The sequence below is a fragment of the Colobus angolensis genome, unplaced genomic scaffold, assembly GCF_000951035.1.
Source record: "Colobus angolensis palliatus isolate OR3802 unplaced genomic scaffold, Cang.pa_1.0 Scaffold7, whole genome shotgun sequence".
Classification (NCBI taxonomy): Eukaryota; Metazoa; Chordata; class Mammalia; order Primates; family Cercopithecidae; genus Colobus; species Colobus angolensis.
This window is the reverse complement of record NW_012120709.1, coordinates 8,719,145-8,734,080: the sequence shown is the minus strand read 5'-3', so window position 1 is coordinate 8,734,080 and position 14,936 is coordinate 8,719,145. Positions and strand designations below refer to the sequence as shown.

At 41.4% G+C, this 14,936-nt stretch overlaps 1 protein-coding gene across 2 annotated transcripts in view; it reads left to right on the top strand.

Moving 5' to 3' along the window:
* TMEM123 (transmembrane protein 123) overlaps positions 1–8,736 on the top strand; it is a 59,049-nt gene extending 50,313 nt beyond the window's left edge. Inside the window, exons 4-6 of one of the 2 annotated variants that reach the window (XM_011926624.1) lie at positions 5,217–5,502; positions 5,725–5,878; positions 8,617–8,736. In XM_011926624.1, the coding sequence (XP_011782014.1) occupies positions 5,217–5,502; positions 5,725–5,878; positions 8,617–8,641 (465 nt within the window). In that variant the 3' untranslated portion in view covers positions 8,642–8,736. Of the gene's footprint in view, positions 1–5,214; positions 5,503–5,724; positions 5,879–8,616 lie in introns of both variants that reach the window. The other variant, XM_011926625.1, reaches the window with a different exon arrangement.
* Positions 8,737–14,936: the final 6,200 nt, after the last annotated feature.

Sequence of the window (14,936 nt, the reverse complement as noted above, 5' to 3'; positions counted from 1 at the left end):
GTGAAGATGTTTGCAGAGTTGCTTCCCTCTGGGGGCTTTGAGAGAATCTGTTCCATGCCTCTCCTCTGGCTTCTGGTGGTTTGGGGCAATCCATGGCATTCCCTGGCTTATGGAAACATCACCATGATCTCTGTCTTCATCTTCACAGGGTGTTCTTTCTGTGTGTTTGTGTGTCTGTCTTCAAATTTTCCCTTTTAATAAGGACACTAAGCATAATGGGTAAGTAAGCCTAACCTAACGACTTAATGACCTTTGTAAAGATTCTCTCTCCAAGTAAGGTCACATTCTGAAGTACTAGGGGGTTAGGACTTCAACGTATGAATTTGGGCAGGGTGGAGAGGGGAACAGTTCAACCCTTAACACTGGGCATGGGCAACTGTATGTCACACACACCCTTTTCCTGGTGGCTCTCCCCTCCCAACTGCACTAGCTGAGGTGTTATAGATAGAATGTCCAATTCACTGAGTAAGTTCTATTTAGTAGGGTGCAGCTCCTGTCCAGAATAATACCAAAATAATAAAACTCTACAGTGATTCAAAATTGAAACTTGTCCCTTCTGCCAGCCCAGGCCTGCTTCAGGCTTAGAAGCCTGCAGTGGGAAAGTTAATGTTGTTGGCTTCCTTCCTTGTTCTTCCTCTTCTCCTCACTTCTGCTGTTTGCCACCCTTATGGAATCAGGCCTAGAGAGGCTTAAGGGACAAAAGCTATTTGGGTGATGGCTGGGCTGTTTTCATTTGGCACAGGTGCCCTCTGGATGGCAGATGTGTGGTTCTCATTGGTAGGTTCCTGGGAGATCCTCCTGCTAAGCCTCCCCCTTCAGCTCTCTTGATGCAGTGGGCCTCTCCTCCAGCTGGCCCATGCTTTTGGTGCTCCACCCCCTACTGGTTACCTCCCCGTCTCTAGGCTGTACTCTCTTGGGAAGCTATCTTTTTTTTTTTTTTTTTTTTTTTTGAGACGGAGTCTCATTCTGCGGCCCAGGCTGGAATGCAGTGGCACGATCTCAGCTTACTGCAAGCTCCGCCTCCCGGGTTCAGGCCATTCTCCTGCCTCAGCCTCCCGAGTAGCTGGGACTACCGGCACCTGCCACCACGTCCGGCTAATTTTTTGTATTTTTAGTAGAGATGGGGTTTCACCGTGTTAGCCAGGATGGTCTCGATCTCCTGACCTTGTGATCCACCCGCCTCGGCCTCCCAAAGTGCTGGGATTACAGGCGTGACCACCACGCCCAGCCCCAGGAAGCTGTCTTTTTTCAGGCAATCCCATGTCATTTATGTTCCATGGAGTTTGATTTGGTTCATGGGAAACAAGAACCTTTGCTTTTAGTGGAGGTGTGGTCTACTCCTAGTGCAGCCTTTTAAACTTAGCTGATGGGTAGATGGAGCTCAGTCATAGTGTCTTACCTTTGTTCAGGCTTGAATCAAATCCTACTGTCTGTGTCTATCTAAGTCCAGTAGATGCTTGTCCAGCTCTTCAGATAGTGCCCTGGAAGCCTTCCCAGGGTGGTGTGAGGTGGAGGATGGCATTGTTCTCTTTTCCCCCACCACAGACAGAGGAAGGAGTGGACACCCTGCACACCGAGACTCTCCAGCAACATATGCGCCTCAGATTCTTCAACCTTAGCTTATCAGAGGCTGGAGGAGACTGAGTGGCTAAGATGGGTAGAGTTAGATAAAGCTTCACCCCTTGCAAGTCCCGCATGGATGGTCCGTTCTACATCTCTGTGCAAGTGTTAACTGTGCCACTCCTAGAGGTGCCAGTCAGCATTTCAACAGTTAAGGGAGAGGGAAGAAGGCCGGAGTTGGGATGGTATCATTTGCAGAGGAAAACAAGTGACTTTTTACTTACTACAGACGACTGGATCATCTGATGTGAATTCCGAGAGCATCCTTGCATTTCATTTACACTTTTAAGCATCAGGAAACACAGTTTAATGCAAAATTTCCTTTGCCGGTTTTGTCAATTCATAGAAATTGACAAAATTTTTGTGTCTTTAGCACATTTGGATTGACTTAGCGGAGAACTAACCTATTATAGCTTCCCATGTTTGCCCATGTAACTTTGTGCAGTATCTCTGAAGAATGTTTTATTATACCAAAGGCCAGGGGGAAGGGAGTGTGTATGTGTTGAATCCAAAAGCAGTATCATGTTCATTGTTTTATTCCGCGGGATCATTGTGTTCTAAAGGTGTGATATAAACGTTGGTTCTTTGCTGTATTTAATTTCATTGCAATAGAATCCATTCAGCATTTTAGTTAAATTCTATTACTTATATCTTTATAGAACATTCAGACTTGAATAAGAAAAGATTAGTTCAAGTTCATTTGAACTTAGTGCATTTGTATTACCTACTTAGATAATTTTTATTTATTTACCTATGTAGTATAACAAGCATTAATTCCTTTGGCCTTATTAAGAAAATAAATCATACTCAGTAGAAGAGATCACAGAGACCCAAAGTTGAAGAAAGTAGTAGAAATGTCAGTAGTAAAACCTGATACACAGGTAAGCAGCACTATTAAAACCAACTTGTTTTGACAGTTAAGTCAAAAATAAATAATAGTGGGGGCCGGGCATGGTGGGTTAAACTGTAATCCCAGCACTTTGGGAGGCCAAGGTAGGCAGATCACCTGAGGTCGGAAGTTCAAGACCAGCCTGGCCAACATGGCAAAACCCCGTCTCTACTAAAAATACAAAAATTAGCTGCGCGTGGTGGTGCATGTCTGTGACCCCAGCTACTAGGGAGACTGAGGCAGGAGAATTGCTTGAACCTGGGAGGCAGAGGTTACAGTGAGCAGAGATCGCAGGCACCACACTCCAGCCTGGGCGACAGAGCAAGACTCTGTCTCAAAAATAGTAATAATCATAATAAATACATATGGGGCCAGGCGCAGTGGCTCACGCCTGTAGTACGAGCACTTTGAGAGGCTCAGGTGGGCGGATCACATGGTGAAGCCCTCTACTAAAAAAACAAAAATTAGCCAGGCATGGTGGCACATGCCTGTAATCCCAGCTACTCGGTAGGCTGAGGCACAAGAATCGCTTGAACTCGGGAGGTGGAGATTGCAGTGAGCCGACATCATGCCGCTGCACCGCAGCCGGGGTGACACAGTGAGACTTCATCTCTAAGTAAATAAATAAATAAATATCAATCTATCTTTCAAGAATAAGGCCAAAATAGTTGTGGCAGATAGGATAATATATGAAGTACCACTTTTGGTACTTGGCAGCAGTGGTGGGGCAAGGAACCCTAAGACATTGTTACTGCTCTCACCGGGGGGAAGGAGAAGGCAGGCCCAGTGGTTAATTCTTTGTACCTTAAGTATTTGGACATAAAGAATAAAATGGGAGTATATAGGTGTCTTAGTAATTAGTACATTTTGTGTTGCTATAAAGGAATACCTTGAGACTAGGTAATTGATACAGAAAATGTTTATTTAGTTCGAGGTTCTGCAGGCTGGGAAAGTTCTGCAAGCCCTGGTTTCTGGGGAGGTCTTTTATAAAGCTGTGCCACAACATAGCAGAGAAGGTCAAAGGGGAAGTGGATAACTGCAAAGATACAAAACCCCAGGAGCATCCTGGCTTTATAACAACCCCCTTTCATGGGAGCTCATCCTTTCCACAGGAACTGATCCAATTTTGCCAGAACGAGAACTCACTTACTACCACGTGAAGGGCATCAAGCCATTTATGAGGGATCTGCCCCCATGATCCAGACACCTCCCACTAGGCCCCACCTGCCAAGACTGCCACATTGGAGATCAAATTTCAATATGAATTTTGAGAGGGACAAACGAACCAAATCCAAACCATAGCAGTAGGCAACATAGGAAACCAATAAACCTGAAAATAAACTATGAGACAGTAAATGAATATAGAATACAGAATAAATCTATTACATCATATTAAACGGACAAAGACATATGAAAAGCTTTCATTCCCTAGACATTGTATTCTAATAGGTATCTATAGTTGTAAACGTTAGTGAAATTGTGGCGTTAAAAAGAAGATGCAGTATGAAATAAAATTAATACAGAAAGGTTTGCTTCTGGTTATATGCCATATTGTATACAAAAAGAAGGAAACCTTTACTGGATGGAAACAAAAGTAATCGAAGTTTATTTTAAGGAGTATTGGCCGGGTGCCGTGGCTCACGCCTGTGATCCCAGCACTTGGGGAAGCCGAGGCGGGCAGATCACTTGAGGTCAGGCATTCAGGACCAGCCTGGCCAACATGGTGAAACCTCATCTCTACTAAAAATACAAAAATTAGCCAGCATGGTGGCTGACGCCCATAATCCTAGCTGCTCAGGAGGCCAAGGCAGGAGAATCACTTGGACCTGGGAAGCGGAGGTTGCAGTGAGCCGAGATCTTGCCACTGCACTTCAGCCTGAGTGACAGTGAAACTCTATCTCAAAAAAAAGAGCATTAACAACATCAGTACCTATTTGTTTTTGTTTACATCATACCCCCCAAAAAAGAAAAACTCAGTTTCAGGTATGAGCGAAGGTATTGTTTGAGTTGTGTATTTTAAATCACTAATTTTTCTTTTCATATCAAATTGCCTTCTGGATTTTTAAAACTTTCACATATAGTTTTAGAACTGTCCTTCCAGCTATGGGAAATCATTATTACCAGTATGACAGCTAGCCACATTCTGTGATGGTATTTCACTTCCTAATGCATAGTGGGAAGTTGGCTTTACTCTTACAAAGAATAATTCACTTGCACTTCTCATTCTACCAGGAGGGTTAGAAACATGCAGCTACTGAATTCATTGTCCTCAAAGCCCCTTAGAAGGTATAGCAGAGAACTGGAAATTTAAAAACCATTTTTATATTCATTGGTTTATCCATCCATTCAACAGGTATTTGTTGAAAGCCTACTATGTGATATGAAGTATGTTGAGATGTTCAGACAGAGATGATTGAGACATGTCCCTGCACTGAGGGAACTCCGTCTTCTGGGGTTTTTTTTCTTCGTGTCTTCCCCAAAATTTCTAACTTTATATAAATTTAGACTTGGTTTCTGTTGAGTCTTTAACTAGTTTGAGACATTTTATTGCAGTATAGTGCAAAGTATTAATGGGCTAAGTATGTTAAATGCTGCTGTATTTGTAAGATCTCTTGCTTCGTCTGTGACCATGAAAGTCTCAGTGAAATGGGATCTTATTCCCTAAATCATAGCTCTGGTTTTAATGTTTCTTGATATTATTGCAGAGATTCAACATGTGACTTCCGACCATACAAATGAAACTTCCAACAGTACTGTGAAACTACCAACTTCAGTTGCCTCAGACTCCAGCAGTATGACAGTCACTACCATGAAACCCACAGCAGCATCTAATACAACAACACCAGCGATGGTCTCAACAAATATGACTTCTACCACCTTAAAGTCTACACCCAAAACAACCAGTGCTTCACAGAACACATCTCAGATACCAACATCCACAATGACCGTAACCCACAATAGTTCAGTGACATCTGCTGCTTCATCAGTAACAAGTATGTATTAAAGCTGACCTATTTTTCCTATGCTGCAAGTAAACGCCACATTTAAGTCATTATTCTGTCTTTCAAAAATAATATAGAAACTTTATATGCCTAGATTTTCCTTAATTCCTAATTAAATGTTCTTCACACAGAAAATCAGAGCTTTAATTACAATGTTAAAAAAAAAAAAAAAGCACCTAAAGCCCTTTTTTGTTTTGTTTTGTTTTTTTCTAGTCACAACAACTATGCATTCTGAAGCAAAGAAAGGATCAAAATTTGATACTGGGAGCTTTGTTGGTGGTATTGTATTAACGCTGGGAGTTTTATCTATTCTTTACATTGGATGCAAAATGTATTACTCAAGAAGAGGCATTCGGTATAGAACCATGTAAGTTTTGAATGGCCAGGACTTTTTAAAAAAATTGTTGTTGCACATCTTTAATTATGACAAAATATCAAGCCAGTGTTCATCTCAGGGATGAATAATTGATAGATTTATGAGTTACATTCCCATTAACCCTCTTTGCCCAAAGTAAATTATTTATGTACAAGCTTGTGATTATAATTATTTGCAAATGAAAATGGATGTATGTACTTACAAAAATGTATTTTACTAGTGTCAAACATACTTTACAAGAGACCAGAGTTAACCCACCCTGAAATTTTCACTTACTCATACCACTAATGATAAGAAATACCAGTTCTCAGTAGGCGGTTGACTTAGTATGTCTGTGTCTGTTGTGGTACTAAATAGCATCCTTGGTAAAACCATGGCTTTTGCTTTCCATGACAAAGACAAACAAAAGAAAGTCCTCTGACACCCTCATTATCCCTGATAATTTAAATGAGTAGTTAGTATAAATAATTTATCATTTTATCTATAGCAAAACTCTCTTTATAGATGTGCATTATCAACAAGACCTAATCAACAAACCATGTTTACCCTACATGTAGCTCTATAGGTCTTATGGTTTGAGGACATAGCCAAAATTTTGTTGCTCCAATAGTCCTTTTTGTTTATGTTTTTTGAATCTTACATATTGTCTTAGTTCACGCTGATACAACAAAGTATCATACAGCTGGGTGCCTTAACAGACGTTTATGTCTCACACTTCTGGATGCTTGGAAGTCCAAGATTAGGGTGCCACCATGGTTGAGTTCTAGTAAGGGCCTTCTTCACATGGCAGAAAGAAGGCTAGCTAGTTCTCTGACCTCTAATTGTAAGGGTGTTAATTCTGTTCATGAGGGCTCCACCCTCATGACCTAACTACCTGCCCAAGGCCCCACTTCAAAATACCATCACACTGGGATTAGGGTTTCAACATATTCATACTGGGTGACACAAGCATTCATTCCATTGCATATATGCAAGAGCTAATTCACTTTTTTGATTGTTAATGTATACAAATACCATAGAACAGATGACTGTTTTCCAAAATTTGCCTTGTGGGTTAACATTTGACATACATGTGTCCCACACACAGAGTTCCTATATCAAAAAGTTTGGGAAATGTTCAGTTGACTAAAGTAAACTGAAACAGTTTACTATAAGACTTCCCTAAGCCTTTAAAATGTTGCTATACATTATGATTTTCCAGGATGGAATACAGTATGAACTGTTTCCCAAGTTTTTAACCAAAATACTTGTTAAATGATTAAATCCCTCCCCCTGCCCCTTTTCAAGGGGAGCTAATACTGTCTATCTCTTGGAACTAGTATTGTGTGGAATATATTTTGGGAAATGTTGGACTAGGCCATTGGAGGGAATCTTCCAGTTTTGACACTACATATGATTCAGTACACATAAAAGCAAATTAAACTTCTTGATACATTTTAAGAACACGGAAGTTTCCTAAATTTTTATTTATTGATATAAGCTCTTAAATAAACATCTCATCATAAATGAAAATTGGATCTAACAGTTACATTACTAATACTTAAACAAAAATGATAATTTAAGAACAGATTTTTTTTTTTTTTGAGATGTCACCCAGGCTGTGGAATGCAATGGCACGATCTTATCTCACTGCAGCCTCCACCTCTTGGGTTCAAGCTATTCTCCTGCCTCAGCCTCCCCAGTAGCTGGGATTATAAGTGCCTGCCACCATGCCCAGCTAATTTTTGTGTTTTTTGTAGAGACGGGGTTTCACCATGTTGGCCAGGCTGGTCTCGAACTCCTGACCTTAGGTGATCCTCCCACCTTGGTCTCCTGAAGTGCTGGGATTACAGGCGTGAGCCACCATGCCTGGCCTTAAGAACATATTTTTAAAAGTTATATTTAAATAAAGTTGCATTGCATGTATTTATCCTATGAAACTCAATTTAGCTTCCAGGATCAAATGAGATCAGACACATTTACAGTGGTGTGGCTGTAGGCTCAAACTCATTTTAAAAGAATATCAAGGTGATATTTTGTCAGATTAAAGGCATATTCAGAAACATTTTTTTTAAGGTCAATACATGAAAGAATACATAAAGGAAACTATGACTAAACAGAGTGCTTTGCAGTGGGCAGGTTTGGGCAAACCTACCCTTAAAAGTCTGAGGAAGCTAAGAGGCCAAAGGAAAAGAGGCTGACATACCCAGTTTCTCAGAAACTTTTTTTTTGGGAGGGGGACATGGTCTGGCTCTTTCACCCAGGTTGAGTGCAGTGGTGTGATCACGGGTCACTGCAACCTCAGCCTCCTGGGCTACTACAGGCATGCAGTGCCACACCGGGCTAATTTTCAAATTTTTTGTAGAGATGGTGGTCTCACTGTTTTGCCCAAGCTGGTCTCAAACTCCTGGGCTCAAGTGATCCTCTGTTCTGACCTCCTAGAGTGCTGGGATTATAAGCATGAGCCACTGTGCCCAGGTAGAAAGAAATATTTAATAGGGACTTACAAACAGAAGCTATGTCTGTGTCTGTGATCGCAGCAAAACAAGATGGGTGGATCCCCATGCCATAACCCCCATATCTTTAACCACTACAGTATACTGGATACTTAAGGAACTTTACACAGAACAATGACAATTTTGATTGTGCAGCTTGAAATTGTTCTAATGTTACTTTACTAACAAATAGGAACATAACTAGTTTTGACAGAAATACAAAACAAAGTAATTGTAACTTTTAATATATTACAGAGATGAACATGATGCCATCATTTAAGGAAATCCATGGACCAAGGAAGGAAGACAGATTGATGCCGCCCTATCAATTAATTTTGGTTTATTAATAGTTTAAAACAATACTCTTTTTTTGAATCAATTAATTTTGGTTTATTAATAGTTTAAAACAATACTTTTTTTGAAAATAGTATAAACAGGCCATGCATATAATGTACAGTGTATTACGTAAATATGTAAAGATTCCTCGAGGTAACAAGGGTTTGGGTTTTGTAATAAACATCTGGAGCTTACAGACAGTGAATACAATGGTTTATATTCACTTTTAGCAAGCTCATAGTAAGACAAACAAGTCCTATCTCTTTTTTTTTTTTTTTGTTTCCGATGCCCGGGGATGGGAGCCATTGGTCACATATAACCAGTAATTGAAAGGTGTCATCACTGAAAGTGCCATCTGGGCATACAAATAAGGAGTTTGTCACAGCATTCAGGATTTTGGGTATCTTTTGGAGCTCACACAAAGAACTTCAGTGCTTTTCAGAGCTGGATATATCCTGATTACTGATGCCACACAGAAATTATACAATCAAGTAAACCAGATCTGAAGCATAATTTAAGAAAAACATCAACATTTTTTGTGCTTTAAACTGTAGTCGTTGGTCTAGAAACAAAATACTCCAAGAAAAAGAAAATTTTCAAATAAAACCCAAAATAATATCTGTGCTTAACCCTGTTAGGGATCCATTGAAGCATTAAAGAGCATATATTTTTATTAACTTCTTTTGAGCTTTCAATGTTGATGTAATTTTTGTTCTCTGTGTAATTTAGGTAAACTGCAGTGTTTGACATAATAATGTTTTAAAGACTTAGTTGTCAGTATTAAATAATCCTGGCAATATAGGAAAAAAAACACCTAGAAGTTAGATTATTTGCTACTGTGAGAATATTGTCACCACTGGAAGTTACTTTAGTTCATTTAATTTTAATCTTATATTTCATGAATATTTTAAGAACTGTGGAGCTGCTTTCAATATCTAGAAATTTTTAATTGAGTGTAAACACACCTAACTTTAAGAAAACCCCTTGTATGATTTTCAAAAGAACATTTAGAATTCTATAGAGTCAAAACTGTAGCCTAATGCTGTGTTTATTAACCCAGGGATTGTGGGACTTCCCCCAGGCTACTAAACCTGCAGGATGAAAATGCTGTATTTTCTTTCATGCACTGTTGATATTACTCGGAGATTTGGGGAAATGACATTTTTTATACTAAAACACCAACATATTTTAGAATAAATTCTTAGAAAGTTTTGAGAGGAATGTTTAGCAGGACATTTCCTCCTTCCTGATTTGGATATTCCCTCAGATCCCTCTTACTCCATGCTGAAGGAGAAGTACTTTCAGATGCATTATGTTAATGGACAGAAAAAGCACAGTATTTGTAGAGACACCGGTATTAGCCACAATGTATTTTGGAGTGTTTTCCGTTTCACAGTTTATATTCCAGCACTCAAAACTCAGGGTCAGGCTTTAACAAAAGAGGTATGTAGTCACAGTAAATACTAAGATCGCATTTCTATCTCAGAGGGCCAAAGTAAATCACACCAGTTTCTGAAGGTCCTAAAAATAGCTCAGATGTCCTAATGAACATGCGCCTACGTTTAACAGGAATACAATAAAACTATTGTGGTCAGCTTTTGTTTTGCAGAGAATGCTAGATATTAAGAATTTTGAAATGGATCATTTCTGCTTGCTGTGCATTATAACCAATAATCTGATGAACATAGAAAAAAATCATCCAAAATATGGATATGATTGGATGTATGTAACATATAGAGTATGGAGGAAATTGTCTAAAAAATACATTTAGATTAGTTGAAAGAGATGTGGGCTGATGGCTGAGTTGTATGTTACTAACTTGGCCCTGACTGGTTATGCAACCATTGCTTCATTTCTTTGCAAAATGTAGTTAAGATATACTTTATTCTAATGAAAAGGCCTTTTAAATTTGTCTACTGCATTCTTGGTATTTCACTACTTCAAGTCAGTCAGAACTTTGTGGACCGACCTGAAGTTTCTTTTTGAATACTTGTTTCTTTAGCCCTTTGAAGATAGAAAAACCACTTTTTAAGTACTAAGTCATTTGCCTTGAAAGTTTCCTCTGCATTGGATTTGAAGTAGTTTAGTTATGTCTTTTCTCTGTATATAAGTAGTATAATTTGTTACTTGCAAATACCAGTACTTTCAATGCAAGTTTTTTTTGTTGTTGTTATCTATAAAAATTGAGGGAAATGGTTATGCAAAAAAAAATTTTGCTTTGGATCACATTTCCTAAGCATAAATTTACCTTCCTAATTACGTTTACTTAGGAAAATGCTCAATTTTTGCTTGCATTCCTTAAGAATGTATTTATTTCAAGATCAAAACAATCCAGATGTATAAGTACTAGGCAGAAGCCAATTTTAAAATTTTCGTGAATAATCCATGAAAGGAATAATTCAAATACAGATAAACAGAGTTGGCAGTATATTATAGTGATAATTTTGTATTTTCAGGAAAAAAAGTTAAACTCTTCTTTTTATTGTAATGACCAGCTTTTGGTATTTCATTGTTACCAAGATCTATTTTTAGAATAAAATTGTTCTCCTTCTAAAATTTTAAGTGTGTGATTTTGCTTTATCTCATTAAACTCAAGATAAATAGAAAACGCTCAAACGCAGAAGAAAGGCTCGGCAGAGGATACCACCTTCTTTTGCCACAAAGGTAACCAACAGCCATGGCCATAGCAAGCTAGTTTGCGCTCCAGAGCCAAGATCTCTCTGCATGTCCACACTCTGAACACCAACTCAGCTGCCATTAAAAGCCTACACTCCAGGCCCTGACTCCAAGGCTGGGCTGTGCACACCTATACTGCAAATAGTAAAGCCACTGCCATAGTAAGGGAGTTTGCACCCTGGGCCCCAGTGCCAAGGTTTCTCTATCTGTTTACACCCTGGAGACCAGCTCAGTCGTCATAGAGGGCCAGGACTTGCCCCAACCCTAAAGCCACTGTAGCTGTGTGCACACTTTTGCTCTTGTCCCTGCCTGTTTCACAGGCTCCCATACTTCACATACCATTATCAACTGTCAGCAGGGTGTCTGTGCCCTGGGCACCAGTGCCATTACCACCCCAGAGCTACAGTCCCTTTACACATGCTGCTCTCTGGGCATCACTCATCAGACACCAGTTCCATTGCCACCTCAAGTGGGCTTGCATGCCAGACCCAGTGTCAAGAAGGATCCCTTTAGCCACAACTTCCCTGGTCAGGGAAAGAGAGATCAAGAGGACCCTACAGTCTGATAATCAATCACTGAGCACCCTAACAGCCCTTACCACTGCTGCAAACACTGACAGTGTTGGTTGCTGAGGATCCCTGCAGTTTTCAACAGTGTTCTCAGCTAAAACAGCTACAAGGAGACCACACTGCTGCATCCTCACAGCTACCAGAATCACTGCACCTCACCCAGCCAGTGCCCTCACATCCCCCCAACAGGGAAGTCTTTCCTTAACAAAACCAGCCTGAAAAAGTCTGGAAGAGGTGACTGCTGCACCAAATGCACAAACATCAACATAAGGTAAAAAGAAACATGAAAAGCCAAGGAAACATCAAGATCAAAAGAACACAATAATTTCCCAGTAGCTAATGCCAGAGAAATGGAGAGCAACAAACTACATAACAAAGAATTCAAAGTAAAAGTTTTAAGGAAGCTCAGCACACTAAGGAAATACAGAGGAACAAGTCAACGAAATCAGGAACACAAAATGAGAAACTTAATAGACCGAAATAAAAAAAAAGTTCCATAGCTGCAGAGTCCAACAAATGAAAAATGCAATAAAGATACCAGGTTCAACATGGCTGACTAGAGTGCAGCTACGATGTGCCTCTCTCACAAAGAGGAACCAAAATATTGAGTAAATCACATGAACAAATCTTTTGAGAGAGAACAGCTTGGGCACGGTGGCTCACACCTGTAATCCCAACACTGGGAGGCTGAGGCAGGCGGATCACCTGAGGTCGGGAGTTCGAGACCAGCCTGACCAACATGGAGAAACCCTGTCTGTACTAAAAACACAAAAATTAGCCAGGCGTGGTGGCACATGCCTGTAATCCCAGCTACTTGGGAGGCTGAGGCAGGAGACTCATATGAACCTGCAAGGCGGAGGTTGTGGTGAGCCGAGATCACGCCATTGCACTCCAGCCTGGGCAACAAGAGTGCAACTCCATCTCAAAAAAAAAAAGAGAACACTGAAATTCAAGAGAAGATGGGAGACACTGGTGAAAGAGGGAAGAAATAGGACTGCATGCTTGATATCACCAAGTGCCAAGACTGGCCCCAGACCAGGAAAGGTGAGTGAAGGAACCCTGGGGCACCACATTCCTGCCATAGGCCTCTGAGATCTTAGCTACAGAAGAGCTCCATGACCCCACAGACATTTAGACTGGCAGAGGGAGCTAGGGAATTACCTGGTGACCACACACACAGAGGTCACTTGAACTCGCATAGAACCTCAAAGGCTTCCATGTACTGGACAATTTAAACAAAGCGTGACTCTGGGCACCAACCTCCAAGACTCTATGTCCTGTCATAAGCTGTTGCAGCTGCTGCTGTCTGCCAGACCAGGGAATGAGCAGGGCCCAGGCACTCTCACTCTTATATGCCACAAAGGCTACATCTGAGCATGCCCCATGCCTGCTCATCCCTCCCAAGACTGCCTGCCTGGCCATTCCCATGGCTTGTTGGGGAGGGACGGAACAGGGGGAACCTGACCCCATAGTGTAGCCACCATTGCCCCATCTGAGTGTTTTGTTGGCAGCCTGGGGACAATTTGCTCCTCCCTATGACAGCTGGTACTCGAGCCCAAGGGGCCAGTGGACAAGTCTGCTGACTTGGTACTGGCTCGGGAGATTTATGATCTGATCTCAAGCAGGGTAGGAGCTCCCACTGTCAGAACCACAGAGTGCATGGTGTGGGTTCATGCAGTGGCAGAGAAGCATGGTGGCCCTCCCTCCATAAGACTAAACCAGAAAGGGTATGGCCTAATAACCATGGTTTCTGTCCCTAAGGAGTCACATGGCCTGTGGCTAGGCAATTTGAATGCAGTTGGCTTGGGACTAGCGTAACCATTCTGTTCTGCTGCTGACAGCTAGATACTGGAGACCTTCCAGCTCAGGGGTGTGGGAGCTGGGTGGGTCCCACTGCAACGTGGTACAGTGAAAACCCGAGGCTGTCCCAATTCCCCTGAATGGGCTCTGTAGCACAGGAGAAGCACCTCCCAGTCTCTCTGGAAGATTGTCCCAGTGGCCTGGAAGCTGACCCTAGACCCTTGCCAGCCACCTTGGCAGCAGAGCTGGGATGGGGACCACTGGGAACCCCATGGGCCCACTCATTACCCAGGAACTCTGATACCTCTCCTGATTAACAAAGGCCAAGTGAAAGTTTTACACCACTGCAACTACCTGGCGCCTGCAAGCGCCAGCTACTGGCTGGGAGGTCAACCTCCAGGGCCCATCACTTCTACTGACACCATTGGACGGTGCTTGGCCGTCTTTTGCCTGCAAGCTCCACCTACTGGCCCGTAGAGTGAACTGCACAACCCAATGTAATTCCTGCTGACAGAAGTACACAGCTCTGGAGAATAAGTCTCCCAATACCTCTACCTTCCCATCTCTGTAGGAGACAGTGAGCCTCCTCACACACACAGTACTTCATTACTACAACTTAAAAACAACCAGCATTTGAGAAAACCACTACATTAAGGCTATTATTAATACAGAGCTTTGGCCCCCTAAAAACAAAGAGAAGCACACTATGCACTTACCTTGCAATGCCGTACTTCAGAAATGAAGGAGAGAGAAAGACTCTCAGACAAAAGCTGTAGGGGTTCATCCCCGCTAAACCTGCCATATAAGAAATGTTAAGAAATTCTTCAAACTGAAAGAAAAGGATGCTAATTATTAACAGGAAAACATGAATATGAAACTCACTGGTTAAAAAGTAAGTACATAGTCAACCCTAGAATACTCTAATACCATAATGGTGGTTTATAAATCAACTTATATCATTAGTATGAATGTTAAAAGACACAACTTTAAGCTGGGTGTGGTGGCTCATGCCTGTAATCCCAGCACTTTGGGAGGCCAAGGCAGGCAGATCACCTGAGGTCAAGAGTTCGAGACCAGCCTGGCCAACATGGCGAAACCCCATCTCTACTAAAAATACAAAAATCAGCCAGGTGTGGTGGCGGGCGCCTGTAATCCCAGCTACTCAGGAGGCTGAGTCAGGGAGAATCGCTTGAA